The 24,836-nt window shown below is 58.8% G+C and overlaps 7 protein-coding genes across 7 annotated transcripts; 4 read left to right on the forward strand and 3 right to left on the reverse strand.

Moving 5' to 3' along the window:
• Window positions 1-61: 61 nt before the first annotated feature.
• On the forward strand, window positions 62-2,647 carry LY79DRAFT_592131 (BRE1 E3 ubiquitin ligase; the record flags this gene model as incomplete). The annotated part of the gene is made up of 5 exons (XM_060561376.1): window positions 62-193; window positions 505-648; window positions 697-757; window positions 809-2,418; window positions 2,474-2,647. The coding sequence occupies 5 exons, from the start codon at window positions 62-64 to the stop codon at window positions 2,645-2,647; spliced, it is 2,121 nt and encodes a 706-aa protein (XP_060411534.1).
• A 397-nt stretch (window positions 2,648-3,044) lies between these two features.
• LY79DRAFT_592132 (transmembrane protein 66) lies at window positions 3,045-3,989 on the reverse strand (the record flags this gene model as incomplete). Its single annotated transcript, XM_060561377.1, has 1 exon — window positions 3,045-3,989. The coding sequence occupies one exon, from the start codon at window positions 3,987-3,989 to the stop codon at window positions 3,045-3,047; it is 945 nt and encodes a 314-aa protein (XP_060411535.1).
• Window positions 3,990-5,061: 1,072 nt separating this feature from the next.
• On the forward strand, window positions 5,062-6,511 carry LY79DRAFT_561302 (fic/DOC family protein). The gene is made up of 2 exons (XM_060558393.1): window positions 5,062-5,088; window positions 5,150-6,511. Exon 2 carries the CDS (start codon window positions 5,157-5,159, stop codon window positions 6,324-6,326), a length of 1,170 nt encoding a protein of 389 aa, XP_060411536.1. The 5' UTR covers window positions 5,062-5,088; window positions 5,150-5,156; the 3' UTR covers window positions 6,327-6,511.
• Window positions 6,512-8,629: 2,118 nt separating this feature from the next.
• LY79DRAFT_520608 (ABC transporter) lies at window positions 8,630-12,799 on the forward strand (the record flags this gene model as incomplete). Its single annotated transcript, XM_060555262.1, has 3 exons — window positions 8,630-9,182; window positions 9,245-10,510; window positions 10,560-12,799. The coding sequence occupies 3 exons, from the start codon at window positions 8,630-8,632 to the stop codon at window positions 12,797-12,799; spliced, it is 4,059 nt and encodes a 1,352-aa protein (XP_060411537.1).
• Window positions 12,800-17,817: 5,018 nt separating this feature from the next.
• LY79DRAFT_592135 (uncharacterized protein) lies at window positions 17,818-18,957 on the forward strand (the record flags this gene model as incomplete). Its single annotated transcript, XM_060561378.1, has 2 exons — window positions 17,818-18,321; window positions 18,370-18,957. 2 exons carry the CDS (start codon window positions 17,818-17,820, stop codon window positions 18,955-18,957), a joined length of 1,092 nt encoding a protein of 363 aa, XP_060411538.1.
• A 733-nt stretch (window positions 18,958-19,690) lies between these two features.
• Window positions 19,691-21,396, reverse strand: LY79DRAFT_561311 (uncharacterized protein). Its single transcript, XM_060558394.1, has one exon. The coding sequence runs from the start codon at window positions 21,344-21,346 to the stop codon at window positions 19,802-19,804; it is 1,545 nt and encodes a 514-aa protein (XP_060411539.1). The 5' UTR covers window positions 21,347-21,396; the 3' UTR covers window positions 19,691-19,801.
• Window positions 21,397-21,657: 261 nt separating this feature from the next.
• On the reverse strand, window positions 21,658-24,281 carry LY79DRAFT_561314 (DNA photolyase). The gene is made up of 2 exons (XM_060558395.1): window positions 23,902-24,281; window positions 21,658-23,851 (listed from the first exon to the last, which is right to left on the reverse strand). The coding sequence occupies exons 1-2, from the start codon at window positions 24,072-24,074 to the stop codon at window positions 22,138-22,140; spliced, it is 1,887 nt and encodes a 628-aa protein (XP_060411540.1). The 5' UTR covers window positions 24,075-24,281; the 3' UTR covers window positions 21,658-22,137.
• Window positions 24,282-24,836: the final 555 nt, after the last annotated feature.

Consider the following 24,836-nt stretch of genomic DNA (forward strand, 5'->3'; position numbering starts at 1 on the left):
TCTCATGCCTGTAGTAACCTCAGCCCCGACTGCTTCCCCCCGTCCGTCCACCTTATCCAAGATGGAGGACAGGAAGAGACCTCCTATCAGCACCGCTGAGGACCTCGCCCCGCCCAGCAAGCGGCATCAGACCGTCAATGGAAGCAAGTCCAAGGGCGACGGTGGTGACACCGCCGAGGAGCACTGGATCGAGGTAAGTGTCACGAGATCACAGTTTCCCAACACGTCAAGTTTTCTCAACAATCAATGGACCCCCGCCCGATTCCCATCTGCCATCAATGGCGACGCGACATCACGACCATCGAATGCTCAAAGCCACGTCCAACACTGGCGGGTCGCGGTCGACTGGCCTGGAATGACCTTTCGATCCGCCGACGAGGCTGCATGACGGCACTGCGTCTACCTACCTTGCACGCATCCGATCTCCCTCCACGCTTTCACACTTGAACACGATCGCCTGGCGCGAAATACATGGAAAGGGGCCCGAGCTGATGATGAGTTCAGAACTATCAAAAGGGCGCCATTTATCGACAATTGCAAGAAACAAAAAGGGAAAAGGCCGACTTCGAGTCGCGCGTTGAACAACTGCAGAAAACCCTCGTATACCGCGAAGACCATATCCGCATCATTGAAGCATGGTGGAAACAGGTCGGTCCAACAGATCCCGTACCTAGGTGCTTGGCTGACTCTCACTAGGTTCTGGAGGAGATGGAACAGCTCGCGGACCCGGCACTACCGCCTCCCTTGGGCCCGTCCAGTAAATACCACCCCCCTCCCGATGCAACCGGATCCGAACTGACACAAACAGATCCTCCATATATCACCAGCACTCACTTTAAGGACAACGACGAATTCCAACGACACCTGGATGACACCGCCTCTGACATCAAGAAACGGGCCGAGGCCGTGCTCAATCGCATCGCAAACGCCAGGGGAGAGATTACGCCGAACATTGCTGACCTGGAGACGCGGGTCAACGCCTTACTCGCTCAGCAAAAGGACTATCTGGTCAAGTTGGACCGTGCACAGCAAGAGAACGAGCAACTGTCGGAGGACCTGAACAAGGCCAGCCTCCGATTCTTCAAGGCCGAGAAGCGCATGGACAGGCTGAAGAGCGCCCAAGTTCAAAAGCTCGAACAACAGTTCATCGCTAGCGCCAAGCCAACAATCGCCGGCGGAGAAAATGGAAGCGCCGCAGCAGAAGCAAACGGAAACGCCGCCGAGGCACTCATCAAGTTCGAGGAAGCATCGGCGGTCGTTAAGAAGCAGAAAGAGCAACTGGAGTCTGCGCAGGTGGACATTAAGACCCTGCAGGAGGAGAACTCGGCGCTCAAGGCGCGAAGGGAGGGCCTCACCGACGAAGACTTCATCCGGACGGATGTGTTCAAGCAGTTCAAGGGCCAGAACGAAGACCTGATCAAGCGGATCAACCACTTGGAGGCCACGAACAAGCAGCTAAGGGAGGAAGCTGAAAGGCTTCAGTCCGAGCGGACGGCGTTCCGGACCAAGCTTAACGATGAGGCGCAAATGATCACCTCGGATCTCGAGCGTCAGGTTGAGGAGCGCGACGCCGACCTGACCCGGATCCGCGCGGCCCGAGACGAGTGGTACGCTAAGGCTAACATGCTGGAAACGCGAGAGAAGGAGGAGAAGCAGGCGCTGCAGCACCTCAAGGAGCTCACAGGCGCCCAGGAGGACCGAATCGCTTCCCTGGAGCTTGAGCTGCAGCGCCTGAAGCCCACCGAGGACCAGCAGATGGCCGACCCCGATCCCGAACTGGAGAGCATGCCCGCGGACGAGCTGCTCTCCAAGTACAAGAAGCTCCAGCAAGATTTCGAGTCCATCAACAAGGAGCTGCCCGCCCTGCAGCAAGCGTACAAGCGATCGATGGGCCTGGCGCAGAAGAAGGTCATGGAGTACACGGTACTCGAGGAGCGCGCCTCGGCTGCCCTTGCCGAAAAGCAAAAGGTCGACCAGAAGTACTTCGCCGTGAAGAAGGATGCCGACATGAGAGACCGCGAGCTCAGCGTGCTCCGCAGCCAGAACCGCAAGAGTTCCGAGATAGTGACTCAGCTCAAGGAGGTCGAGGCCCAGAACCGAGTCCTGATCAGCAACCTCGAAAAGCAGCTGTCGGACCTGAAGCAGGCCAACGCGGCCATGGCGGCGGAGCACAAGAAGATGGAGTCCGCCAGCTCCGATGCGGCGCGCCGGGCCGAATCGTACAAGAACCAGGTCAGCGAGCTGACGAACTTGGTCAAGTCGCGCGATGCAGCCGTTGCGGCGGCCCGAGAACGCACCACTACCCAGGAGGCCGAGGTCGAGCGTCTAAAGGTGCGCGCAGACATGGTGCAGAAGGATAAGGACGAGTGGAAGCGCAAGGCGTTGAGCAACTCGTCGGAGGAAGAGGAAATGCTTAGGGTAAGTCGGCGTGTTCCGCCGCCCGTTTGACCAGATGGCTAACAGCAACCCCCAGACCTTTGCACTCTGCACGGTATGCCGCAACAACTTCAAAGACACGGCCCTAAAGACATGCGGGCACCTGTTCTGCCACCAGTGCGTGGACGACCGCATCAGCAACCGCATGCGCAAATGCCCCAACTGCTCAAGGGCGTTCGACCGGTTAGACGTCATGTCCGTCCATCACTAGACCCCGTCATGGGGGTTTGGCTCACATGAATTATTTTGACTCGTCGAGAGGGCGACGAGGAACCGATGTTTTGATTATGCATCACAGATGTTTGCGCAGTTTGGAGTTCGCTTTCGCAGCAGGGGATTTCATGGTATGATACCTTGGGGGTTTACCCAAAAGACGCTCGCAATTGGAAATGATGGGTGGTTGTACTTTTACGCGTATGGAAGACGACCCGGGCTCCGGGAATGTACATAATAGTGCCACGCCCTCCGGCAATCTCGACTGGCCACACAATAGTCGGAGGCCGGTGAGAACGGTGTGCGAGAGGGCGGAGTACAGGATAGACCTAGAGTCGAGCTGGCCCAACACGTTCAGATTACTCCATGGCTACTTCAAAACGAAATCGCCTTCCCTATCTCCTGCTGGTGGATCCGAAACCGGTGCTTTCGTGGCGCGCCGAGCTCGACGATGAACTGGTTGACCTGGACGGGCCGGCCCCCCACGAGCTTGAGGTGCTGTCATTACCCCAGCCGCCACCGGTGCCGTACCCTGACTGGTTCCTCGCGCTGTTCCTGCCGTGATAGTAGCCGGCTCCGTAACCTGCAGCGCCGCCCGCGCCCGCGCCCGTCCAGAACCCGGGGCGCCATCCCTGCTGCCCGCCTTGGTTGGTGGGTTTCGTGCCCGGATACGGTGGGGGAGGGTCGTCGTCCTGGCCAAAGCCGGGGTCCCATCCACCGCCGCCGCCACCTCCGGGACCACCGCCGCCGCCGCCGCCTCCCCCACCACGGCGGCGCCCGTCCCCGCCGTGCCTTCGATTCTGCGCACCAGCCACGCATGCTGAGTACACGATCCAAGCTAGAACGCCAACGAAGAGGATCCCGAAGAGATAGGCGCCCCAATCCGACTCGCCATCCCCCCCTTTGCCGAGGTTCGGGTAGCGCCGCTCACCCTTGTCGGTCAGAGCGAGTCGGTACTCGACGCCGCAGCTCCCGCGGAGGATGTACGGGTCGTCGGAGCTGGAGTAGCCTTCGCAGATGACGTCTGTCGACCCAAGCTTGAGCTCCTCGGGCAGCGAGGCGACGCAGGACCACTGGATGTCCTCGGAGGAGTAGCCGGCGCCCTGGTTGGTACACCGCATGACATCAATTTCGTGCAAGTCGCAGATGGCCTTGGAGGAGAGGCATTTCAGCTGCGGCGCGGCAGCCACGCGGCGGTGGGTCGTCTTTGCACCCCCGCCGCGGAGGGTGAGGGACTGAACCTCGGAGAGTAGGATTGCGTTTTTCGGCACCTTTGCGGCCGATGCCAGGCCTGGCAGCAAGGAGGTTAGCCCCATGCCGAGGACAAGTGGGCAATGCATGATGGCGATGCGTGGGGGGGCTCTTTGTTGCAAATGTGTGTCCCGGTGCGACCTTGTGTCGCGTTCGGGCCGTGCTTGCCAGGAGACGTGAGGAGGATGTTCCGCGTCAGAGCATGAGAAACGACGTTTCGGAGCTGGCGGCGTGTTTGAAGGACGATTTAAAGTAATTCCGTGTGGAATGCCTGCCCAACACAAGGTAGATAAGTGTAAGGACAGATGTGATATTGCCTGGTTGTCCGATCGAGTGTTATACGTGTCGAGGGGAGGCTGCAGTCTTTGGTGAAGGTGGCGTAGCGTGGCGAGTGGAAGCGGGCCACCTGTTGCTTGTGGCGCCCACCAGATCCGATTATCTAAGCAGGTCTGTCAGGCTTCCACTTCCATGGAAAAAAGAAGGCATGGCAGGTGTCCAGGTTGTGGGTCGGATCGCCAATGACCCTTCACGACCACCAAATGTCCGTCCTTGCTTGGTCTGAGCGGTCGTTGTCAAAGCGCCAGACGTTGCACCGAGGTTGTTTTATCCTTCCATGTACACTACCAAAGGCTGATCCGTCAAGACGTACATCAACCGCCAAAACTTGGGCGGAGCCCCTAGGCCGCCAACGAGGGCTGAGGTCCATGGAATCTATCTGCCTTTGGAGATTGATTCATAACGCGCTGAAAATCTCCACAAATTAGGGCCATCGGCTCGCTTTTGGCTCGCTCTCGCTAGAGTTACAACGGTTCGAACGATCCCTGGTCGTGTCCCACTCGCCTCTGTCGGCTGTGAGCGCATTTACGCTGAAAGTGGCAATCAGAAGTAACCGTTGCGGCTTCATTGGAGAGTCGGGTAGCGGTTGCGAGATTTGACTCGGAGGAGTCTGGCCGGAGGGATCAGACAACGTGGGCCTTTATTTTGTCGCTCATTTCTCTGTTGTATGCACTGCAGTTGCATGGATGGAAGAACGTGCACGAAGCCCATTTGCCTAGTTAGGGCTCTACGGGACCCATCCAGGTGCGATGAGGCTATATTTCATTTGAGCTTTCCGGCTTCCTCTCTAACTCTGTCGGGGAGCAGGCATGGCATCCCTTTCGCAAAAAAAAAAAAAAAAGACTTAACCAGGTTCGTGCTTGTGGTCGCATACACACGGAGCCCACCTCTTTGCTCACCACACCACGGATAGCCTCAAGATGTCTGGCAAGGCGCTCTTGAGCAAACAACGGCAAGCGCGCCGGGCATTGCTAACTAAAATCTACGAACCGGCGTTGCGGCTGCAGAAAGGGTCCCTGGAGTACGCTGAGCTCGCGTCCTCGGGGCGGATATGGGAAGACTACTTCCGGCCCGGCAACAGCCTCGAAAAAGGGTACGTAGGGTTCCAGCAGGAGCACAAGCGCATGTTGGACGAAATCGACGCCTTGAAAGCAAGCCTTCCGACGGCGGAACTGGGTAAAACTATGGTTTCAGAATACGCTCAACAGTCCGTCATGATTGAGAACAACCATTTGACCGTCAGAGACGCTAAACGCATCCTCGAGTCGTTACAGACGGGCGTTTTCAGACGCGTGGACCTGGCTTCAACGTCCAGTAGTGAGCTTGCCACAATCGTTACATCCGAGACCGAGGGCGGTACCGACTCGGCGACGAACGAGCTGAGGAACCACATTGTCGCATCGCAATGGATCGCCGAGGGCGCGGCAGCAAAGGCTCGCACGGCGGGACTCCGCGAGGATGAGGTGCGAGATCTCGCCGTCGTATGTATCCGGAACACAGAATCCGAGGCGGCCTATGAGGCGTCGAGAGGCGGATACGAGGCCGGGGGCCCCAAGGCCGGCACCCTGGTGTGGGGAGCACGCGTTCCGCTTGGAGAATATCGAAACCTACCCATCGCAGTGCGCAGCAATCGTCTACGAATTTTCCCCTATCCACAGGAAGTTCCCGCCTGCGTTGCACGATTCTTTGAGTGGCGCGACACGCAACATCGCGAGAAGGCGCTGCATCCGCTGGTTCTGGCTTGTCAGATGACGGCGTACTTTGTCCACGTTCACCCGTTTCCTGACGGCAACGGGCGCATCAGCCGCATGATCAAGCAGGATTACCTCACTCGTCAAGGCTACTTACCGGTCGTCATTCCAGGGTTGGAGCGGAAGGACTACTTGCGGATGATTGACGACGCCTGCGAAGGCAAACCCGGTGAGCTCGTAGCGGCAGTCATCGAGGCCCAGCAGGCGGCGCTGCACATGTTCTCGACGCGTTGCCCTTTGACGGACAACTTAGGACACGTCCAAAAACCGGTGTGCCTAGGAGACCGGGCGCCAAAGGGTTGGGTCGAGAAGGATCCGGAAAACGGTTCGTGTTCGTGATTAAGCGAATGCGAGAAACGAGTGTGTAGCGGCCCCACTGTCAGCAGCAGAAAGTACTCGTGTTATGTCCGCATCATCAGGTCTCGCACACCCCTATCATATCTACACCGAAGGGGAAATCACCGGCCAATGTCCAACCGCAACCGCATAGCAGGCAGGCAGGCAGGCAGGCAGGCAGGCAGGCAGGGCAGGGCAGGCAGGCTTTGTCTTCCAGAACGTCATGTCTGGTAACGCTAAGGCCCACCCCTGCTTTGCGCTAAGGCGTTGAAGCCATTCGTCCAAACCAGTTGCCATTCGAATCTTGGGACGATTAATCATTGGGTGACAGTAGGCTTCTTCGACATAGGGACTGTGTTGAGCACTGTGTGTGGTACTTTTACTGTGTTTGTTATGACGGCGCGTGGTTCATATTGTGTACCGTCTCGTATTAGTTAGTGCCTTAGTAGGCATCTCCCAATTCCCACTATCCTGTCATACACAAACATCTAAACCCAGCAAAATCTTCCTTGATCACTAGCTGGCGCCACCGCTTTCAGCATGCGCGTCCCTGGGACAAACTGCGAATCTCATCCTTAGCATCGGGCCGAAAGACGCTATCGCCGGCTTGAGGGGGGCCGGACATAAGGAGGGCAGGCCCCCGTCCAGTACAACATATCTTTGTCGAGGGGGGGTGGTGGTGGGCGTGGCGGGGTAATCATGTCGCTGCGTGATAGGACAGTCGAATCTCCGCCGTCAGACCAGGAAATAGCGCCCGGGATTGGAGAGGGGGCTTTTTGCAAGGAAATGAATGGATCGGAAGTCGGGTTTGGTGAATCCCGAGGGAGCGCGGCTAAGCGGCGCTAGGGCGTAGCCGACTGACTCGATCCGGTACCGGACCCGATCACCTAGGCAAGACTTTTATTTGAGTACGACAGGTAGATCCTCTTCCGCTTCTTCCTCGGCGAGACAGAACGGGCAAAAGCTAGCAATATGTACGAGGGCTAAGGTACGGAGTATGTAATGTCTGATTAAGAAGTGCGTCGGCTTGGCGATCGGATGACCTTATCATGACGCGCAGAGGGCAGGCAACCTAGGTCGGGGGACCCAGAAAAGCTAAGCAGACGTCGTCCCATGTACCATGTACGCACGTCGGTCGGGCAACCGAGATAATATAACCTCGGCAGGCCGACTGCTATAACTGAAGAGGCACAGGAGGCCAGGTGTGTACTACCTTGGGTAATAGGTACGCATGCATCTGTCTAGTCCCGGACTCGAGTACAAAATGTCAATCCCGACAGTGGATTCCGCTGAATCCCGGTCGACCGCATCTTGCACGTTTCTGCAAGCTTATTCACTGCACCAAGTGTACTAGCACATGGTGGTCGTCACTATTGATATATTGGGTATAGTAGCACCACAACGGTGGAGGTGCTACCGCACCATCCCCTCGATGACTCTTCGCAGCGTGCCCTATCGCACCAAGCTGATGGGCGCGCCCGTCTGACAGTGAGACAGGCCTCTTATTCCACCGAGGCACCGATCGATGCGCCTTGCCGAGTCGAGAATGACCCAGGTAGCAACTGGGCTAGTGACTGTTCGGGAAGTTGACAACAGCGAGGCCAGGACTCACACCGGTTGGCCATCCACCATTGTTCTATTGCTGGCCCAGGTCCCCCCTCCCAGTTCGCCCCATACATATCCTGGCTCCAGACCCATCTATCTACCTACCTACCTACCTAGTTTGTGCCAAGAAATGTCCACCCCAGTCTGTTCACGACCAAGGTTCCAGGGACTTTCATAGGTAGTTTTCTCCCTTCACTTGCAACGCCACGACGGATAATTAGCCCCCATCCCTATCCTGGCTTGCAACCCGAGTGAGAGCGCCTCTTCTTCCCGATCTAACCTGGGTTTGTTAAATTCGCGAAGGGAGCCCGTTTATCGTTTCCCACAATTTTGTTTACCCACACGGACCCTTTCTTTCGTTTGCGTCTGTTGACCATCTCCATCCGGTCGGCTGCAAGACATTTCTTGGCTTCCACCGTCATCGGTTAGTCTTCTTCCTTCTCTCCCCTCTTCTTCTGCAACTGACCTCTCGCGGATCAGGCAGCTTGAGAAGCCCATGTATATGCAACGGCATCTCATGCGATAGCAGAAGAAGAAGAAGAAGAGAAAAAAAAGTGTCATTTTTGAGCTTGTCATACAAACATCAACGGTCGGTGGCAACATCTCCCTCCGGCTTGCGCGCCGCGCATACCTGCACAACAAGCTCGGCTCTTTAGCCCCCGATTCCTCGTACTGCGCAGCTCTGTTGGAAGACCCCCAGTATGACGCTCGAAAACGAAAAGCCCGCCGGGGTTTTCCAACAAAACTCGGCGGAGGTAGTCGAGAAGTCTGGCAATGGCCACTCGGATAGGGCATCGTCACACGGCGACTCGACTGAGGTGGACGCCTCGGGCCCGTCCAAGAGCCGGAGCGCCGAGCCCGACAACCTCGAAAAGGCTGATTCCAAAGCCATTACGCCCAAGGACCCCAGAAATGACCCCTACGAGCACCTCCCCGAGGACGAGGCCGCCATCCTCAGGCGCCAGGTCTTCACCCCCGAGGTCAAGGCCGGCATTCTGACACTGTACCGTTACTCCTCGACCAACGACCTTCTCATCCTCGTCGTCGCCGCTCTCGCGTCCATCGTCGTCGGCGCCGCTCTGCCCCTCATGACCGTCGTCTTCGGCAACCTGCAGGGCACTTTCCAGAACTACTTCGCCGGCATCGTCACCAAGGACGAGTTCAACCATGAGATGGTAAGCCTGGTTTTGTATTTTGTATATCTCGCAATCGGCGTCTTTGTCTGCCAGTACATTAGTACGGTCGGCTTCATCTGTAAGTTTGCGCCCCTGGCGGCATCGTCCGAACTGGCCCTGAACTAAAGCTCACCAAAATAGACACCGGAGAGCACATTAGCGCCAAGATCCGCGAGCACTACCTGCAGAGCTGCATGCGCCAGAACATTGGCTTTTTTGACAAGCTGGGCGCCGGCGAGGTGACGACCCGAATCACGGCCGACACCAACCTGATCCAGGACGGCATCTCCGAAAAGGTCGGCCTCACACTCGCCGCCATCGCAACCTTCATCTCGGCATTCGTCATCGGCTTCGTCCACTACTGGAAGCTCGCCCTGATCCTGCTGTCCACCGTCGCCGCCCTAATGCTAAGCATGGGCAGCGCCTCGAGATTCATCGTCAAGTACAGCAAGCAGTCCATCGAGTCTTACGCCCAAGGGGGCAGTCTTGCCGACGAGGTCATCAGCTCCATCCGTAACGCCATCGCCTTCGGCACCCAGGACCGCCTGGCCAAGCAGTACGACGTGCACCTGACCAAGGCTGAGAAGTACGGCTACAAGGTCAAGGCCGCCATCGGTATCATGGTCGCTCTCATGATGACCATCCTGTATCTGAACTACGGCCTCGCCTTTTGGCAGGGAAGCAAGTTCCTGACCGAGGACGGCATTCCCCTGTCCGATATTCTCATCATCATGATGTCCGTCATGATTGGTGCCTTCAACCTCGGAAATGTCGCCCCCAACGCGCAGGCCTTTACGACCGCCCTCGCCGCGGCCGCCAAGATCTACAACACCATCGACCGTGCCTCCCCACTGGACCCTTCAGCCGAGGACGGCATCAAGCTCGACAAGGTCGAGGGCTCCATCCGTCTTGAGAACATCAAGCACATTTACCCATCCCGCCCCGAGGTCACTGTCATGGAGGACGTGAGCCTGACTATTCCTGCCGGCAAGACCACGGCCCTGGTCGGCGCGTCTGGCTCCGGCAAGAGTACGATTGTCGGTCTCGTCGAGCGCTTCTACGACCCCGTCCGCGGGTCCGTGTATCTGGACGGCCACGACATCAGCACCCTGAACCTGCGCTGGCTCCGCCAGCAGATGGCCCTTGTCAGCCAGGAGCCCACGCTCTTCGCCACCACCATCTACCAGAACATCGGGTACGGCCTCATCGGCACCCGGCACGAGAATGCCACCGAGGTGGAGCGGAAGAAGTTGATCGAGAATGCCGCCAGGATGGCCAACGCACACGACTTCATCAGCAGCCTTCCCGAGGGCTACATGACGAACGTCGGGGAGCGCGGGTTCCTCCTCTCCGGTGGTCAAAAGCAGCGTATCGCCATCGCTCGCGCCGTCGTGTCCGATCCCAAGAGTAAGTCCGTCCGGCCAGCAGAGACGACGAATCCCGGCTAACATCGCAGTTCTCCTCCTCGATGAGGCCACTTCCGCGCTCGACACCAAGTCGGAGGGTGTCGTGCAGGCCGCCCTCGAAGTCGCTGCCGAGGGCCGCACCACCATCACCATTGCCCACCGCCTGTCGACAATCAAGGACGCCCACAACATCGTGGTCATGTCCAACGGCCGCATCGTCGAGCAGGGCACCCATAACGAGCTCCTCGCCAAGAACGGCGCCTACTACAATCTCGTCTCCGCCCAGAACATCGCCCGCGTCAACGAAATGAGCCCCGAGGAGCAAGAGGCCATTGACGCCAAGGATGACGAGCTCGTTCGCGAGAAATCCCGCGTCTCTGAAAAGGGCTACGTCGCTGACCCCGAAGACGACATAGCGGCCAAGATGCAACGCACCACCACCTCCAAGTCCCAGTCGAGCATCGCCCTGCAGAACCGGACGGAAGAGGGCGAGGCCAAGTACAGCCTGTGGACCCTGATCAAGCTCATCGCCTCCTTCAACAAGAAGGAGTGGAAGCTCATGTTCCTCGGTCTTCTCTTCTCCATCATCTGTGGCGGCGGCAACCCGACCCAGGCCGTCTTCTTCGCCAAGCAGATCATGACCCTAGGGGTCCCCATTACCGACAACACCCCCGAGGCTCTCCGCCATCAGATAAAGAAGGACTCGGATTTCTGGAGCGCCATGTATCTTATGCTCGCCGGCGTGCAGTTCATTGCCTTCGTCAGCCAGGGCGTCATCTTTGCCAAGTGCTCTGAGAGGCTCATCCACCGCGTCCGCGACCAGGCCTTCCGCACCATGCTGCGCCAGGACGTCGCCTTCTTCGACAAGGAGGAGAACACGGCCGGGGCACTCACCTCGTTCCTCTCCACCGAGACCACCCACCTGGCCGGGCTCAGCGGTGTCACCCTCGGCACCCTTCTCATGGTGTCGACGACCTTGATTGCCGCCCTGGCCCTCGCCATTTCCATCGGATGGAAGCTCGCGCTCGTCTGCACCGCGACCATCCCGATCCTCATCGGCTGCGGCTTCTTCCGTTTCTGGATGCTCGCGCACTTCCAGCGTCGCTCCAAGGCGGCCTACTCCAACTCGGCGAGCTACGCGTCCGAGGCCATCTCCGCGATCCGCACCGTCGCCTCGCTCACGCGCGAGGACGACGTCATCCGCCAGTACCAGGAGTCCCTGGCCATTCAGCAGCGCGCGAGCCTGATCTCCGTTCTCAAGTCCAGCTTGCTGTTCGCCGCGTCTCAATCTTTTATGTTCCTGGCCTTTGCTCTCGGCTTCTGGTACGGCGGCACGCTCATTGCCGACGGCGAGTACAACATGTTCCAGTTCTTTGTCTGCTTCTCGTCCATCATCTTCGGCGCCCAGTCCGCCGGGTCCATCTTCTCGTTCGCCCCGGACATGGGCAAGGCTCACCAGGCCGCCCGCGAGCTCAAGGTGCTGTTCGACCGCAAGCCAACCATCGACAGCTGGTCCGAGCAGGGAGCCAAGCTCGACGCCGTCGACGGCACCCTCGAGTTCCGCGACGTCCACTTCCGGTACCCGACCAGGCCCGAGCAACCCGTCCTCCGCGGGCTGGACCTCGTCGTCCACCCGGGACAGTACGTCGCCCTTGTCGGCGCCTCTGGCTGCGGCAAGTCCACGACCATTGCCCTGCTCGAGCGCTTCTACGACCCTCTCGCGGGCGCCATCTTCGTCGACGGCAAGGAGATCAGCACGCTCAACGTCAACGATTACCGTTCCTTCATCGCTCTCGTCAGCCAGGAGCCCACGTTGTACCAGGGCACCATTAGGGAAAACATCGTCCTCGGCGCCAACAGCGACGTCACGGACGAGGCCATCGAGTTTGCCTGCCGTGAGGCCAACATTTACGACTTCATCGTCTCGATGCCCGAGGGCTTCAACACGGTGGTGGGCAGCAAGGGCACCCTGCTCTCTGGCGGACAGAAGCAGCGCATCGCCATCGCCCGTGCCCTCATCCGCGACCCCAAGATCTTGCTGCTGGACGAGGCGACGTCGGCCCTGGATTCCGAGTCGGAGCACGTCGTCCAGGCCGCGCTCGACAAGGCCGCCAAGGGCCGCACGACCATCGCTGTTGCGCATCGTCTCAGTACCATCCAGAAGGCCGACATCATCTACGTGTTTGACCAGGGACGCATCGTCGAGCAGGGCACTCACGCCGAGCTGATGAAGAAAAATGGTCGCTACGCCGAGCTGGTCAACCTGCAGTCACTGGAGAAGAGTGCTTGAACGCGCGCGCGCGCGCGGGGGGGGAGGGAGTGGGGGAGTATTTGTTTTAGTGTGAATTGCATTTATCATGCTATCTCCGAGATATCCGGATCGCGACGCTGATCCATTACTATTTCTGCATTGTTTGGCGTTTTTTCATTTTATTTCTTTTCATGACGAGGGACAGGGGCGCGATAGTGGTTTAGACTGGCCACTTAGATAGACGTCGAGCTGCTGTATATTTTGGTTTAACGGGCAGGCAGAGTTGAGAATCTACACTCTCTCCTCCCCCAGTACGACTTCGTCGTACCCAACTACTAAGAAGTAATCCAAACTTTTAACGACCACTTTTCTTGCCCAGCAACGTGCTTAGATCGGTTGCCATCGGCAGTCCGGGGCCCACGGCTCGGGAAGATGCCCTCGAGCGCATAAACAAAGCATTCGTGTATACGAGCCCAAAAGCCAAGGCTAGCCGGCAGCCTTGCTACGGCACTGCCTGAAGATGCCGTTCGGGCCGGGCGGCTTGCATATCGTATGGGGGGCCACGTCTTATGTCCGCGCGGCTACGATCTCGGTATCCCACTAGCGGCGGTGGCGTTCTTCTCGATCTCTCGTCCTCTAACAGCCCAAACACGACCCCGAGCGGTGTGCAACTGCCGGTCTTTGGCCCAGGCAAGGGTAGATGATGATGCGTCCCGGCGGCTGTTATCCACGTAACCTGCCGAAGCCGAGCTGCCGAGCCTGGTGCCTTTCCGCCCTCGCCCGCCTGACCTGTGATGAAAATGGATCGAGGAGTACGTCACTAGAGATGCCGTATGCTCATCGCCCGTCTCGGCTCGCTTGGACCAACTCGTGCCAGACATGTGTCGCAGCAAAGCGTGGCAGTGAGACATGTCTTGAGGTCCCTGTAACGAAAACTGACGGCATGCACATTGGCCCTACGGACCGCCGCCAGACATGTAGGGGGTACAGGGTTCCAGCCACCGAATGTCTCGGCGACTTTGTGTCCTGAACCTTCGGTGTTTGTTTTGGAACTCTCTCCCTCCTGCGATGTCGTGGCCCTTGAGACTGGCCTGGACAGAGTTGTACGACGTTCTACAGGAGCCCGGTCTGTTATTGGACCAGACGGAGACGGCTGGCGCCGAGCGACGTTGTTCAACCCACTTCGTGTTCGTGCAACATGCATGCGGGCTGGCTGGCGAGCGGTTCTGGGAAGTTTCCGGATGCGCGCGCGGGAGCCGACGAGCCGCCTGTGGCCGTCGGGTGGACGAGGGAGGGAGGCCACAAACAGTCACGGCTGGATGACCGTAGGGTATTAACACGGAGGCTCGTCTATGAGAAGGCCTAGCCTGACGATGCGTGTCATGCTGGCATTGGTGTCCTGGAACGCCCAACGGCTGGCATAGGGGGATAAATCAGTCGTCGGTTGAGAACGCCAGCCGGCTGCCTTTCTCGGTTGAACGCGATCGGTGGCGCCGTTGCACAAATACCGCCACACGGGCGAGAGCTTAAGCGGTTTCCATGTGACAACATGAGGGGAGGCGCAGGTACCCGCCGATTAGCAGAGGCGCCGCGAAAGCCGACTTGATAGACCTCGCATCGTCGGGGCACTAGCCCGCCACGGTGGGGACCCAAGGAGAATCGGGGTCGAGGACGCGAGCCAGCGCCAGCCAAGCCGAGCCGCCTCCTTCGGGGCCGCGTGATGTTCAAACACACAAAGACGTAAGATGTCGCTCCTGCTCGGTTGATCGGCGTATGAGAATGGCCGGGTTTCACGACTTGAGGTGAGCTGTATCACTCTCACCAAATATGGTTGGTGGACCGAGACTTCTCGAAGGCTGGAGGGAGCAACTCCCTCCTGCAGGGAGCCGATGGCGGTAATGAATCAAGTTGGTCGACTACCGGGCCGCTGCATCCGATGGTAGCAGGGAGAAAGACTGGGTAGCCGGTTTCCCTTTTTCCTGCCGTATTTGACTTTGTGGTAGCTACATGGAGGTTATGCTGGGCCGGCTCTCGCGGAAGTTGTGTTCGGCGGGACTGTCAAGGGGGGCGGGGATGGGGGTTCTTCGCTGCACAACAGAAGCCCAAGCCAAGGGTGGGAAGGCGGCAAGACACACACTCGCGGAAGGCGCGGTTAGAACGGAGCGGTTGCGCATGGTAGACGCGACAGAGTCATGCCTCGGGCCCCAATATTGATGACGACGCCTCACCGACAGCCGTTGTCGTTCGAGGGCGAGCCAGTCTGAAAAGAGAAACCAGATGACAGCCAGCGGAGGGATGGCTCCAAGGTCGCGATTGTGGTTACGTGCCATGTTCACTGCCACGGCCAGTTGCATGGAAGCGACGACGCCCATCGGCTGTTATTAATCGAGACGCATTGGGACTAGACAGAGCTGGAAGTTTCCCTCTTCTGGCCACGCAAAGGGTGGGCCGATGACGAGCCGGGCGGCAGTAGTTAATTTAGTGAACGGTGCCAAGTCTCGGGCCCAATGGCACTGAGCTCGGATAGGAGAGGGGCTGAATCATGACCACAGGTCGACAACCAGGAAAACCCCTCACAAATCCGTTACAATTGCTACCTGGGTAAGGTACGGAGTGCCCAGTCAGGAAAGACCCCCATCTCCAAATGCATCGCCGGGAAGATAGACTAGACACAGATACGGTCTAAACGAGGAAAGACGATATTGATTATTGCTTGCTGGCTGTCAAGTATCCACATGCACCCTGCCCCGCCCCCTCCCCGATGACGACCCCCGCTGCGATTGGCCCCCAGCCGGCGTGGCACCTTCCAATTTAATCAGTTGTTCTTGCCGTGATTTCGCCAAACCCCTCGCGCCCAGTTGTACGCACGCTGCACAGTCATCTGGATCACGCCAGCCTGTGGGTCCGCTGGCGTTCCCTCATTCGCCCATCGCGACAGGTGCGTTGCGCTCTCTCACGCCGCGATGTGAGTGTGCTGTGGTACTGCTGACGGAGTCGCACAGCTCACGCGATGCCGGTGCAGAAAGTGCGGTGGCCGATATCCGCGCACGCTGCTGGCTGGAAGTAGTATCAGTAGCAACGCGGATGCTCCCAGTTCTTGTCGAGTCCGTCAAGTCAGGAGTGTTGTGCCAGGTGGGCAATTGTGGACTCTCACCTGAAGACACATGAACGGGATCCGCCCCCACAACTTTAGGCGCAGCAACTGAGAGTCGGACATTGGAGCACAATGCACGCTCCCAAAGAGGGAAGCACGGCGGCCATCTCCCGTCGGCCAGGTCTTGGATTTACTTGCTAGCCTCTCCTGGGTCGTGATTTAGAGCACCACAGAATCGGTCGGCTTCCCATCAAAGACAATAACCCCAGCCTGGCGTGCTGGCCGTTCCAGCCTGGTACCAATGAAAGGCCGTTGTCGCTCCTCCCTCGTTGCAACCCTGCGATGCCCACATACCATACTAGAGGTCTAGACCATCCGCTGGCATGCCCAGTCAACCGCCCCTGGCGAATGCTCGCAACCACCTCCGTCCTGCCCTGCGTCGCAGCCGTGGCAGGCCATCTGTCTTCGACATGGAAAACTGCTCCATGAGGGGACTGTTTATCTCCCACCGTGCCATCGCGCTGCCTGCCTATATGCAGCGCACCTATTATAGCTATTGTGGTTCTTTGCTCGTGCGCCTCGGGAGTGACGCGCCGGATGTATATTCCGGCTTTCATAATCCGGACGTTACTTTGCATAGCGGGTCCCATGAAGTTGGTACGACGTCAACTCGAGTGCCCAAGGTTCTAAGGTTTCGACTGCGTAGCGTGCTGTCATGGGTCCAACATTGGACGAAGACGTAAGCAGATGCGACGAGAAGAACTTGCGTTCCCATAGCAAGAATAAGAAATTCGATAAATAAAAATCAAACTATCCGACGTGCACCTGATTAATGCAGGTGCTGGCGCTAGTGATGACCGAGGAGGTGCCTCCATTGGGCTGCCGGGGAGGCGGCAGATGCAAATAAATATTGGCTTGACCCGACGCCAAATCTCCCCCTCGCCTGGCTACCCCTGTCCCCTTGCCAGGGGTGGCAGGTCCATTCCCGGACATGGGCCCAGTACGACCGGGCCACGAGCCAGTCCAAGTGTACCAACCAGAGCAGCGCAACGCAACGCAATGGAGGAAGGGGAGGAAGGTACGTAAAAAAAAAATATTAAAAAAAAAAAAAGGTTCTTCAGGGCCCGGCCATCTGTTAGGAAATACGACTTATCCCCCCGGCTACCTGCCCATCGCCCGCGCTCCACTGTATTGGCCCGTTCACGGCCCACCTCGTTTATGTTTTGTTCCTGGTCTTCCGCCGAGGTGCGAAGCTGCACCCCCCTGACCTCGCTTGCTTCCTTGCCCAGCCTACCACGCCTGCCACCACGAGGGCGAAGCCTGGCAAGCCGATATTGTTGCCATCTTACCACCCCCCCCCCCCCCCTCCCCCCCACCTCACCCACTCGTCGTCCACTTGCCGCCTCCTTCATAACCTCTGCACCTCCCTCCCCAACCGGGGATCGTTGCCGCCCTTCAAGAGCCCCAGCTTGCTTACTTGGCCAACTCACCAAATTCAACCGAGCCTAACGACCGACGATTCGACTGTGGTGGGAGGACCATCGAACAGCTGTCGACTTGCACAACCTCCTGGGTCGACGCTTATAGCCCGCCCCGCCGAAGAGCTTCCAAGCATCACCTTCAGCCGACGTCGAGACGACACTTCAAGACTCTTCGGTCATCTTTGACCGAATCCGTTCGTTAATCAGTCACCTTCGTTGGTAGACAACAGCCTCGCAACCCACCCTCACCCCGTGGAGTGGTGTTCTCCTTTTTCCTTGGTGCCATCTAATTATCCACCATCGCTTGGGTGATCTGGTCGATCGCCGCCGAGAGATAATCAACGCCGATCAACGTGGGGTTCCCCAAGAGACCAACGCAACACCGTCCGTTTCTGCCAGAGAAGGCCTTCTCACTCGACTTGCCGCCTGCCACAGGACAGGATTATGTTCTGTCTCTTGCACCTGCGTATCGCAGCTTCATCATGATGGCACCCGCCTCTTTCACCATGCCTTCACTATCCATCCGCCCGCCACGGTCACTATGGCTTTTCCTTTCCATTGCGATCGCCTCCACGGCGCTAGCCTCGGCCCCCTCTTCGGACGCCCTCCCAGCTCTAATCACCGCTCCTGCGGCGATGCCTCCCACGGACTCCCTCGTCGTCGACGGCCGCACGCCCATCATGATCAAGGGCCGCTGGACCATGGTCTCGCATGAGTACGCCGAGCTGAAGAAGCGAGACGAGGAGAGCACCACGCCCTCGCCGACCACCACTGGCACGGCAACTCTCCAGCCCACGACACTGACCGTCTCGGTGACGGTTCCCGCTGCCACGGTGGACCTTTCGTCGCCACTGCCCTCGCCCTTCGACACCAGCCTCACCTTCAACTTCACCAGCAACGACGGCGCCTCCTGCCCCCGCTTCATCAACTCACTCCTTACGAACCAGAACTTCAAAAAATGCTACCCGCTCTCCATGCTGCTCCAGGTATGTATAAGTCGTCGGGCCGCGTACGACGTCAATTAACTCGCGTAGGGCTCTAAATCATTCTTCCAGGCGGAAAGGCAGCTTCTGAGCATCGTGCGTGTGCTCGACGCCGCCTGCAGCGCTGATGTCGAATACTGCTCCGGCTTTCTCAACGGCGTCGCCGGCAACCTCACCCTGGACGCCAACTGCGGCTCCGACTACCAGAGCGGCAACCCTATCGTCATGCAGGCCTACCTCGGCCTGAAGTCGTATGAGATGCTGTACAAGGCCACCTGCCTCACTGACCCGGACACGTCCATGTACTGCTTCGCCAACGCCGTCACCAACCTCTCCACGCCCGCCAACGTCTACTTCTATTACCTCCCGCTCAACCTGACTCTCCCCGCCAGCGCGAACCCCACCTGCGGGTCGTGTCTCCAGCGGACCATGGACATCTTCCAGACCTACACTATGAACCGCCAACTTCCCATAGCGTCAACGTACGAGGACGCCGCCACGCAGGTCAACTTAATATGCGGCCCCGAGTACGTCAATGACACGCTCCTGGCCGCCGTGAGCATGGCAGTGCTGTCGGCGCCGTCGTGGACCCTCACGGCGACGACGCTAGCCCTCGCCGCTGCCTACAACTTCCTGTAGGTCGTTCTTGGCGTCCGTCTGCTGGACGGCAGCGCAGCGGCCGGCGCCGACGGTTACGAGTCATGCTTTGAGTTCTTTGATTTTGCAGCAAGCGCCATGATACCCTTCGACATTCTCCAACATTCACATTTGGTAATTCTATTCGTCACATGGTCTGAGTCTCTCGGTCATGGAACTATTTATTGGTCTAGTTGTTTCGGTTTGCGCTCCGATATGGGAAGGTAGAAGATCTGGGTTCCGAGGGACGGCTTCGGTTCGGGCGGTCTCGTGATACTGAGACAAACACGTCGCCGCCAAGGCGGGGATGAGACGGCGCTCTCACCAGGGATATACCGTCGGTCATGAACACGACGGCTATTGGCATCCGATGAGATGCAACACACATATAATCTTCGCACGGTGCGACTGTTAATACCATTCTTGTAGATACCCTTTTTCCCCACTTGTCGTGAGGGCGGTTTCAACCTCGGGGTAGAGAAAGACAGGTTCATCGCAATACTACCTACCCATTTAGACCCTCATGAGCAAGTCGAATGACATGATGTCTTCGTCGAGGTGCCCGTGCTGGGCCGGACGCGGATATGCCCATCGTCTGAGTGGTTTTGAAGCGTCGCTAACGGTCCTCGTCTGTTGTTCCTCACGATTATAGGGAGGTGGGCGACATTGCAAGGGGGGCTTCACATATCAAGCTCGCCATGTCCCGGTCTTTGATGCGGGCTGCTCTCGGGAACATTGTAAACATCCAGGTGTCACCATAGCACTTGGGTTGGAATGCTGGGCCTTTGATCTATTCCAGGAGCTCGACGTGACATTCATTCATTAATGTAGATACCATGACCCGGACTCACCCATTCAGCCCAAGCCCCTCGAGCTCCTCCCTGAGAAAGTCCACGGGGCGGAAGGTGCTGTTGAAATGGCCCAGCTGCAACACCCGCACCGGCACGCTCTCCTCCGCGACGGTCTTGCTCTCGGCCCTAGCTCGCTCGGCCTCGATCTGCGCCACGCTCTTGACCTCGGCAAAGTCGCCCTTGATGCCGCTCTTCTCCTCGCCCCAGATCTCGAAGAAGGGGTAGCCGCTCTCGGCGTACGATTTGGCATCAATGGGCGTGTCGAGGGCCGGCTGGCCAGTGACGGCGCTGAACGACTCGACGTCCAGAATTTGGAGGTTCAACATCACCGAGGCCTCAACGTCCCAGATATCGGCAGGGTGTGTGTCGGCTTCTATCGTCTGTTTGATGAGGCCGCCAGCCGCGAGGCCCATCTCCTTGACCTCCGGCGGGGGTGTTGCATGCGCGGACGGGGCCATGCTTCGCTTGCTGAGGCTGTGCTCGAGCACCGCGGCCCCATCCGGACCTGTGTCCGCGATCACCTGTGGGGCAGCAGCAGCAGCCGCCATCATAACCATTGGCGGCCCACCGCAGCGTGCCCTCATTCCGTATCTCATGGCGCCACAATGCTGCCGGGACTGATGGCTAATACTGAGCGCCGAGAACTTGGGCGGAAAGTATACGTCACCGAGCTTGGCATCGTCCGACAAGTCGAAGAATGCGGCTCCGAAGTGACCAGAAGCTGCGCGGTTCCCGTAATCGCTGAGGACCTGCTCCTCGACGGCGATATCAAACTCAGCACTAACGAGCTTCTTGACGTCCCTCCAGGTGCTCTCGGTGGTGAGGCCTTTCTCGGCGAGGTTGAAGGTGCGGGTGATGACCTCGGAGTTCCTGTTCTGGTATCGAACATCGAACTCGGCGGGCAGTTTCTTCTTGACGGGGATGAGCTCGATCTGGATGCCGCCCACCTTCTCGTCCCCGGTGACCTGTGCCTCGACGGAGAAGCCGGACCCTTTGGGTTGCGCGACAAACTGCCGGATCTTGCCGTCCTCGGAGACGATGCCATACAGCCAGTTTTGCTCAGGCACCACCACGTAGTCCTGAATCGGCTGCCCGCTTCTGAGCATCTTCAGCCTTTTCTCTTTGGTCTTTTCGTTTTCTGTCATGGGGAATCCGGAGACGGCGTTGACGCCGCCGACGTAGATCTTGATGGCGAACGGCGCCCTGGAAGAGAAGCCGATCCACATGGCCTCGCGCTGGTACATGGGGAAGAAGACGCCGCCCTTCTTGGCCATGTCTTCGGGCATGTTGTGTGCGAAGTCGCGAACCTTGAAGAGGGGGAAGTTCCCCATGCCAGGGGGCAGATTGTTGGTGTCTCTGTTGTCGGGCACACGAATGGTGCGGTTCAGGTGAATGGACAGGGCATCCCTGTTGCCGCCATGGGAGACGCGTATACTGTCGCCGAGGAGAACCGTCACCTTTCGGTTGTTGGCGACGGGCTCCTGCTTGGTGCGGATCTCGGGCATGACCTCGACGGTCTCGTGGTCGGCGGTCTGCGGCATTTTGGATCGTGTTCGTGGCTGTTCAACAGTGGAGGGCAATGATGAGGACGTCTGTCCAGGAGCCTGCGGCTCCTCCTTATATCTCGGAAAAGAGGCTCTAAGGTAGGCAAGCAATGAGACGCAGTTGGTAGCGTCCTTTGGACGCATAGCCCGAGGCGTTCTGATTGGTCGCTATTTCCAGATTAGGAACTCGCCGTCCCCGCTTTTTGAAGACTGAGCCTGTGCACGGATCAGACGCAGCGAGTTTTACGCAGCGGCGCATTCCGCTGAGGCAGGTACCGCCGCGCGCATTAGAAAAATAAAAATAAACACCCAAAACCGGCCTTTCCACCTTTCTTGGCGGTGACAAAAAAAAAAATGAGCAATGTTAGTGGACTCCGCGTAGGTGCATAACTACCTATTTCTTTTGTAAGGGAGCTGAGTGCTTGACGAGTAGGCAGGCACTCGGACGGAGCAGCGACTCCGGACTTGGCGGCACGAGTCGACCCACACGGGACCCGGGGCTGACGGCCACTGAGCGGCACGACAATCCAACGTCAAAGGCCGACGGCTTCTCGCCAGAACGCCAGCAAATGCATGCCCGGTGAGAGTTCCGTCATCATGCGCTGTTGTGGTAAAGCCAGGCACCCGGCGTGGTGGCAAGGCCTGCTCGTTGTTATGCCACGGGGACATGCCATTCATCATTAATGCTACGCAGTCATGTACTTCGCCTCGGACGATCTAGCCTACGGTTCGTCCGATCATGAAAGGCATCTGCGGCCATGCAAACACCGTTGCAGAACAGGTCCTGGCTAGAGCTTTTTTTTCTTGTCGGCATGCTGCTCGGCGCTGCCCTCGTCGGCACTGCGCTTGGCCGGCGTACTCTCGTCTCCCGTGGGCTCCGCCTTGACGGCCGGATGGTCGTCCTCCGCATGGTCTGCGCGCTCGCCCTGGTCGCTCTCGAACTCGTCCATCATCTCGGTACCCTGGCCCGCGAACAGCTCACGCCAGCTGCCGTCCAGGACCTTGTCGTCGTTGCCGTGCAGGCCGACCTCATAGGCCTTCTTCATCGCCGCCAGGCACGCCGTCCTTCTCTCGTTAAAGTCGAACATGGGCTTCGGGTAAACCCCCCTTTCCTGCGTCTCCCCGCGGCCGGTCACCCTGACCCCTGCCTTCTTCTGGTCTGGCAGCGGAGCCTTCCACGGCTCGTAGATGTATTTGGCATCCAGGTCCTTCAGCTCCGGCACCCAACGCCGCACATAGGCTCCCTGCTTGTCCCATTTCTGCCCGAACGAGACGGGGCTGTAGCAGCGGAAGTACTGCGAGAAGAAGGCTGTGCAGCTGAGCCACTGCCAGTTTCCTGCGTTGCACGCGGGCTCGTGGTCGAGAAGCCACTCCTCAAAGACTTCGCAGCCGCGCTCCCAGTGAATATAGCAACCCCCTCGCGTTAGGAAGCAGGCGACCGAGTGGCGGCCCAGGTGGTGGATCCAGCCCTCCTCGCGCAGCTGTCGCATGAGCGCGTCAATCCACGGAAACCCCGTCATCCCGTACTTCCACCGCCTGAACCACTCGTCCGCCTGCGTCGAGTCGACGTGGTACTCGCCGGTGACGAGACCCGTCTTCGCATCGACCTTGGACGGCAAGTGCCACGGGATGAAGCGGCAGTAGGGGTTGTTGGCAGTCTGTGTGAAACTGTAGCCCAACGCAGCGTGCGCCGCGAAGTACATGTCGCGGAAGAACAGCTGTCCGAGCAGGCTCTCCGGCACCTTTGACGCTCCCTTGCCGTACGCGTCCACGACGGCCCGTACCCTCCAGTAGAACTCGCGCACCGACAGCGCCCCAAAGTGCAGAAAGGGCGACATGAATGTCGTCGACTGCGGCTCGAACGCTGCGGGGCTCGTCTTCGGCTTCTCAAACGTGGCCGTGTACTTCTTGTCCGCCAAAATCTCCTCGAGCATCCTGAGCGCTCGCGTCTCTCCGCCCCTATGCGGCGTGCTGGCCGGCGGAAAACCCAGCTCCTGCATCGTCTCGATTGCAAAGTCGCCCTCCGGACCCGCGATTTTCGTGTAGGCCGCGTCCCCTTCCGTCCGCTGCTCCGCGTTGAAGTCGGGCTCCGTCTCGGGTGGCGTCTGCCCAAAGTCCACCGGCATCTCACCCGGGTTCGGCAGGCTCTGCGGTGCGGGAATCGGCTTCGCTATGGGCCCGACCTTGGCGCCGGCCGTCTGGAGCTGCGATATGGACATGGTCGGCTTGCCGCTGTGCTTCGCGACGACGGCGTCGCTGTCCCACAGCGTCCGCCCGCTCTTGACTATGACCTCCACACCGGCCTCGCTGGCGGCCCTCATCACGACCTCATCCCTCTCGCGCGCGTACGCGTCCGTGTCCTTTTCAAATACCAGGTGCGTTACCTTCCACGCCTTGAAGAGCTTGGGGAACAGTGTCTGCGGACCCTCACGCAGGACAAATAGCTTGGACCGGGGGTTCAGCTTGGTAATGCTCTCCGACAGGTCATTTTGGCAATCGAGTCTGTGCGCTCCGGTAAGCTTGGGAGGCGTCCGGCCCGCCGGGAGACGTACAGAAACTGCCACCGGTTCAGGCCCCCGCGGGCGCGGTAGACATAGTGCGGATCCCAGGTGAAGATGGGCCAGAGGACGGCCGGGTCGAGGCCGAGGGCAGCTGCGAGGGCGGGCGAGTCGTGCAGGCGGAGGTCGGTCCGGAACCAGTAAATGACACGCGGTCCGGTGGCCATTGTGGTGAGAGGCGAGGGATGAGCGTCACAAATGATGACGAGTGAGCGAATTCTGGAGATCAACAATATAACGATCAGATCAGCATGTTGCGAAATGACAGGGAGCGTGCGGCGCGGCGCGCGCGTCTAGACTGGGCTTCCGCTGCGAGAATTTGGCGCAGAGTCAATGATGTCAACGACTCTCTGCAACGCGACTGAGCAACGGGGGTCCCCCTCCAAAAAAAAAAAAAAAAAAAAAAAGGTCCGGGGTCGGGTCCGCCAAACGGGAAGTCGTACAAGTTGATTTACGATCCGTCCATCCGCCCTGCATTCCCGAAAGCTTAGCGGCTCCCGAATCGCGCGGCGAACCGCGGCCCAAGTCCCGGGTACCCTGATTCGCGGTGCTGCAGATCGTCTTTGGATGACGGGATACGGTTGCAGACAATCACCAGAGACACACGCATACCTTCGGAGGCTCCCCCGCCGACTCCGAACGAAGACGCCTCCTATCTCGGGCCGAAGGTCATGAGCACATGTTCACGAGTTGAGGGGGTGCAACGACGGCCCGGCAGCCGGATAGAGATCGGCGGCGCCAGCGACGCCCGAGGCGCGAGAATGGGGCCATGTCTAAGTCAACATCCCGAAGCGGTTCACGACCTACCTCCCTTGCCTGCTCGCTACGGTTAGCGGCGTCGCCAGGTTTCGCCTCAGCACTAGGCATGTGTACTAATGTCAGAGATAAGGAGGTACTCGGTATTTCATTGACTTCATCCGGTGCCCGGC

Source organism: Colletotrichum navitas (genome assembly GCF_030913465.1).
Source record: "Colletotrichum navitas strain CBS 125086 chromosome Unknown LY79scaffold_54, whole genome shotgun sequence".
NCBI classification, from domain to species: Eukaryota; Fungi; Ascomycota; class Sordariomycetes; order Glomerellales; family Glomerellaceae; genus Colletotrichum; species Colletotrichum navitas.

Bases quoted from the DNA above. Each gene is read 5' to 3' on its own strand.
- LY79DRAFT_561302 (XM_060558393.1), top strand. From the start codon at position 5,157: ATGTCTGGCAAGGCGCTCTTGAGCAAACAACGGCAAGCGCGCCGGGCA.
- LY79DRAFT_561311 (XM_060558394.1), bottom strand. From the start codon at position 21,346: ATGCCGCAGACCGCCGACCACGAGACCGTCGAGGTCATGCCCGAGATC.
- LY79DRAFT_561314 (XM_060558395.1), bottom strand. From the start codon at position 24,074: ATGGCCACCGGACCGCGTGTCATTTACTGGTTCCGGACCGACCTCCGC. The intron at 23,852-23,901 runs GTACGTCTCCCG...CGGAGCGCACAG, and splicing joins CTGAACCGGTGGCAGTTTCT to ACTCGATTGCCAAAATGACC.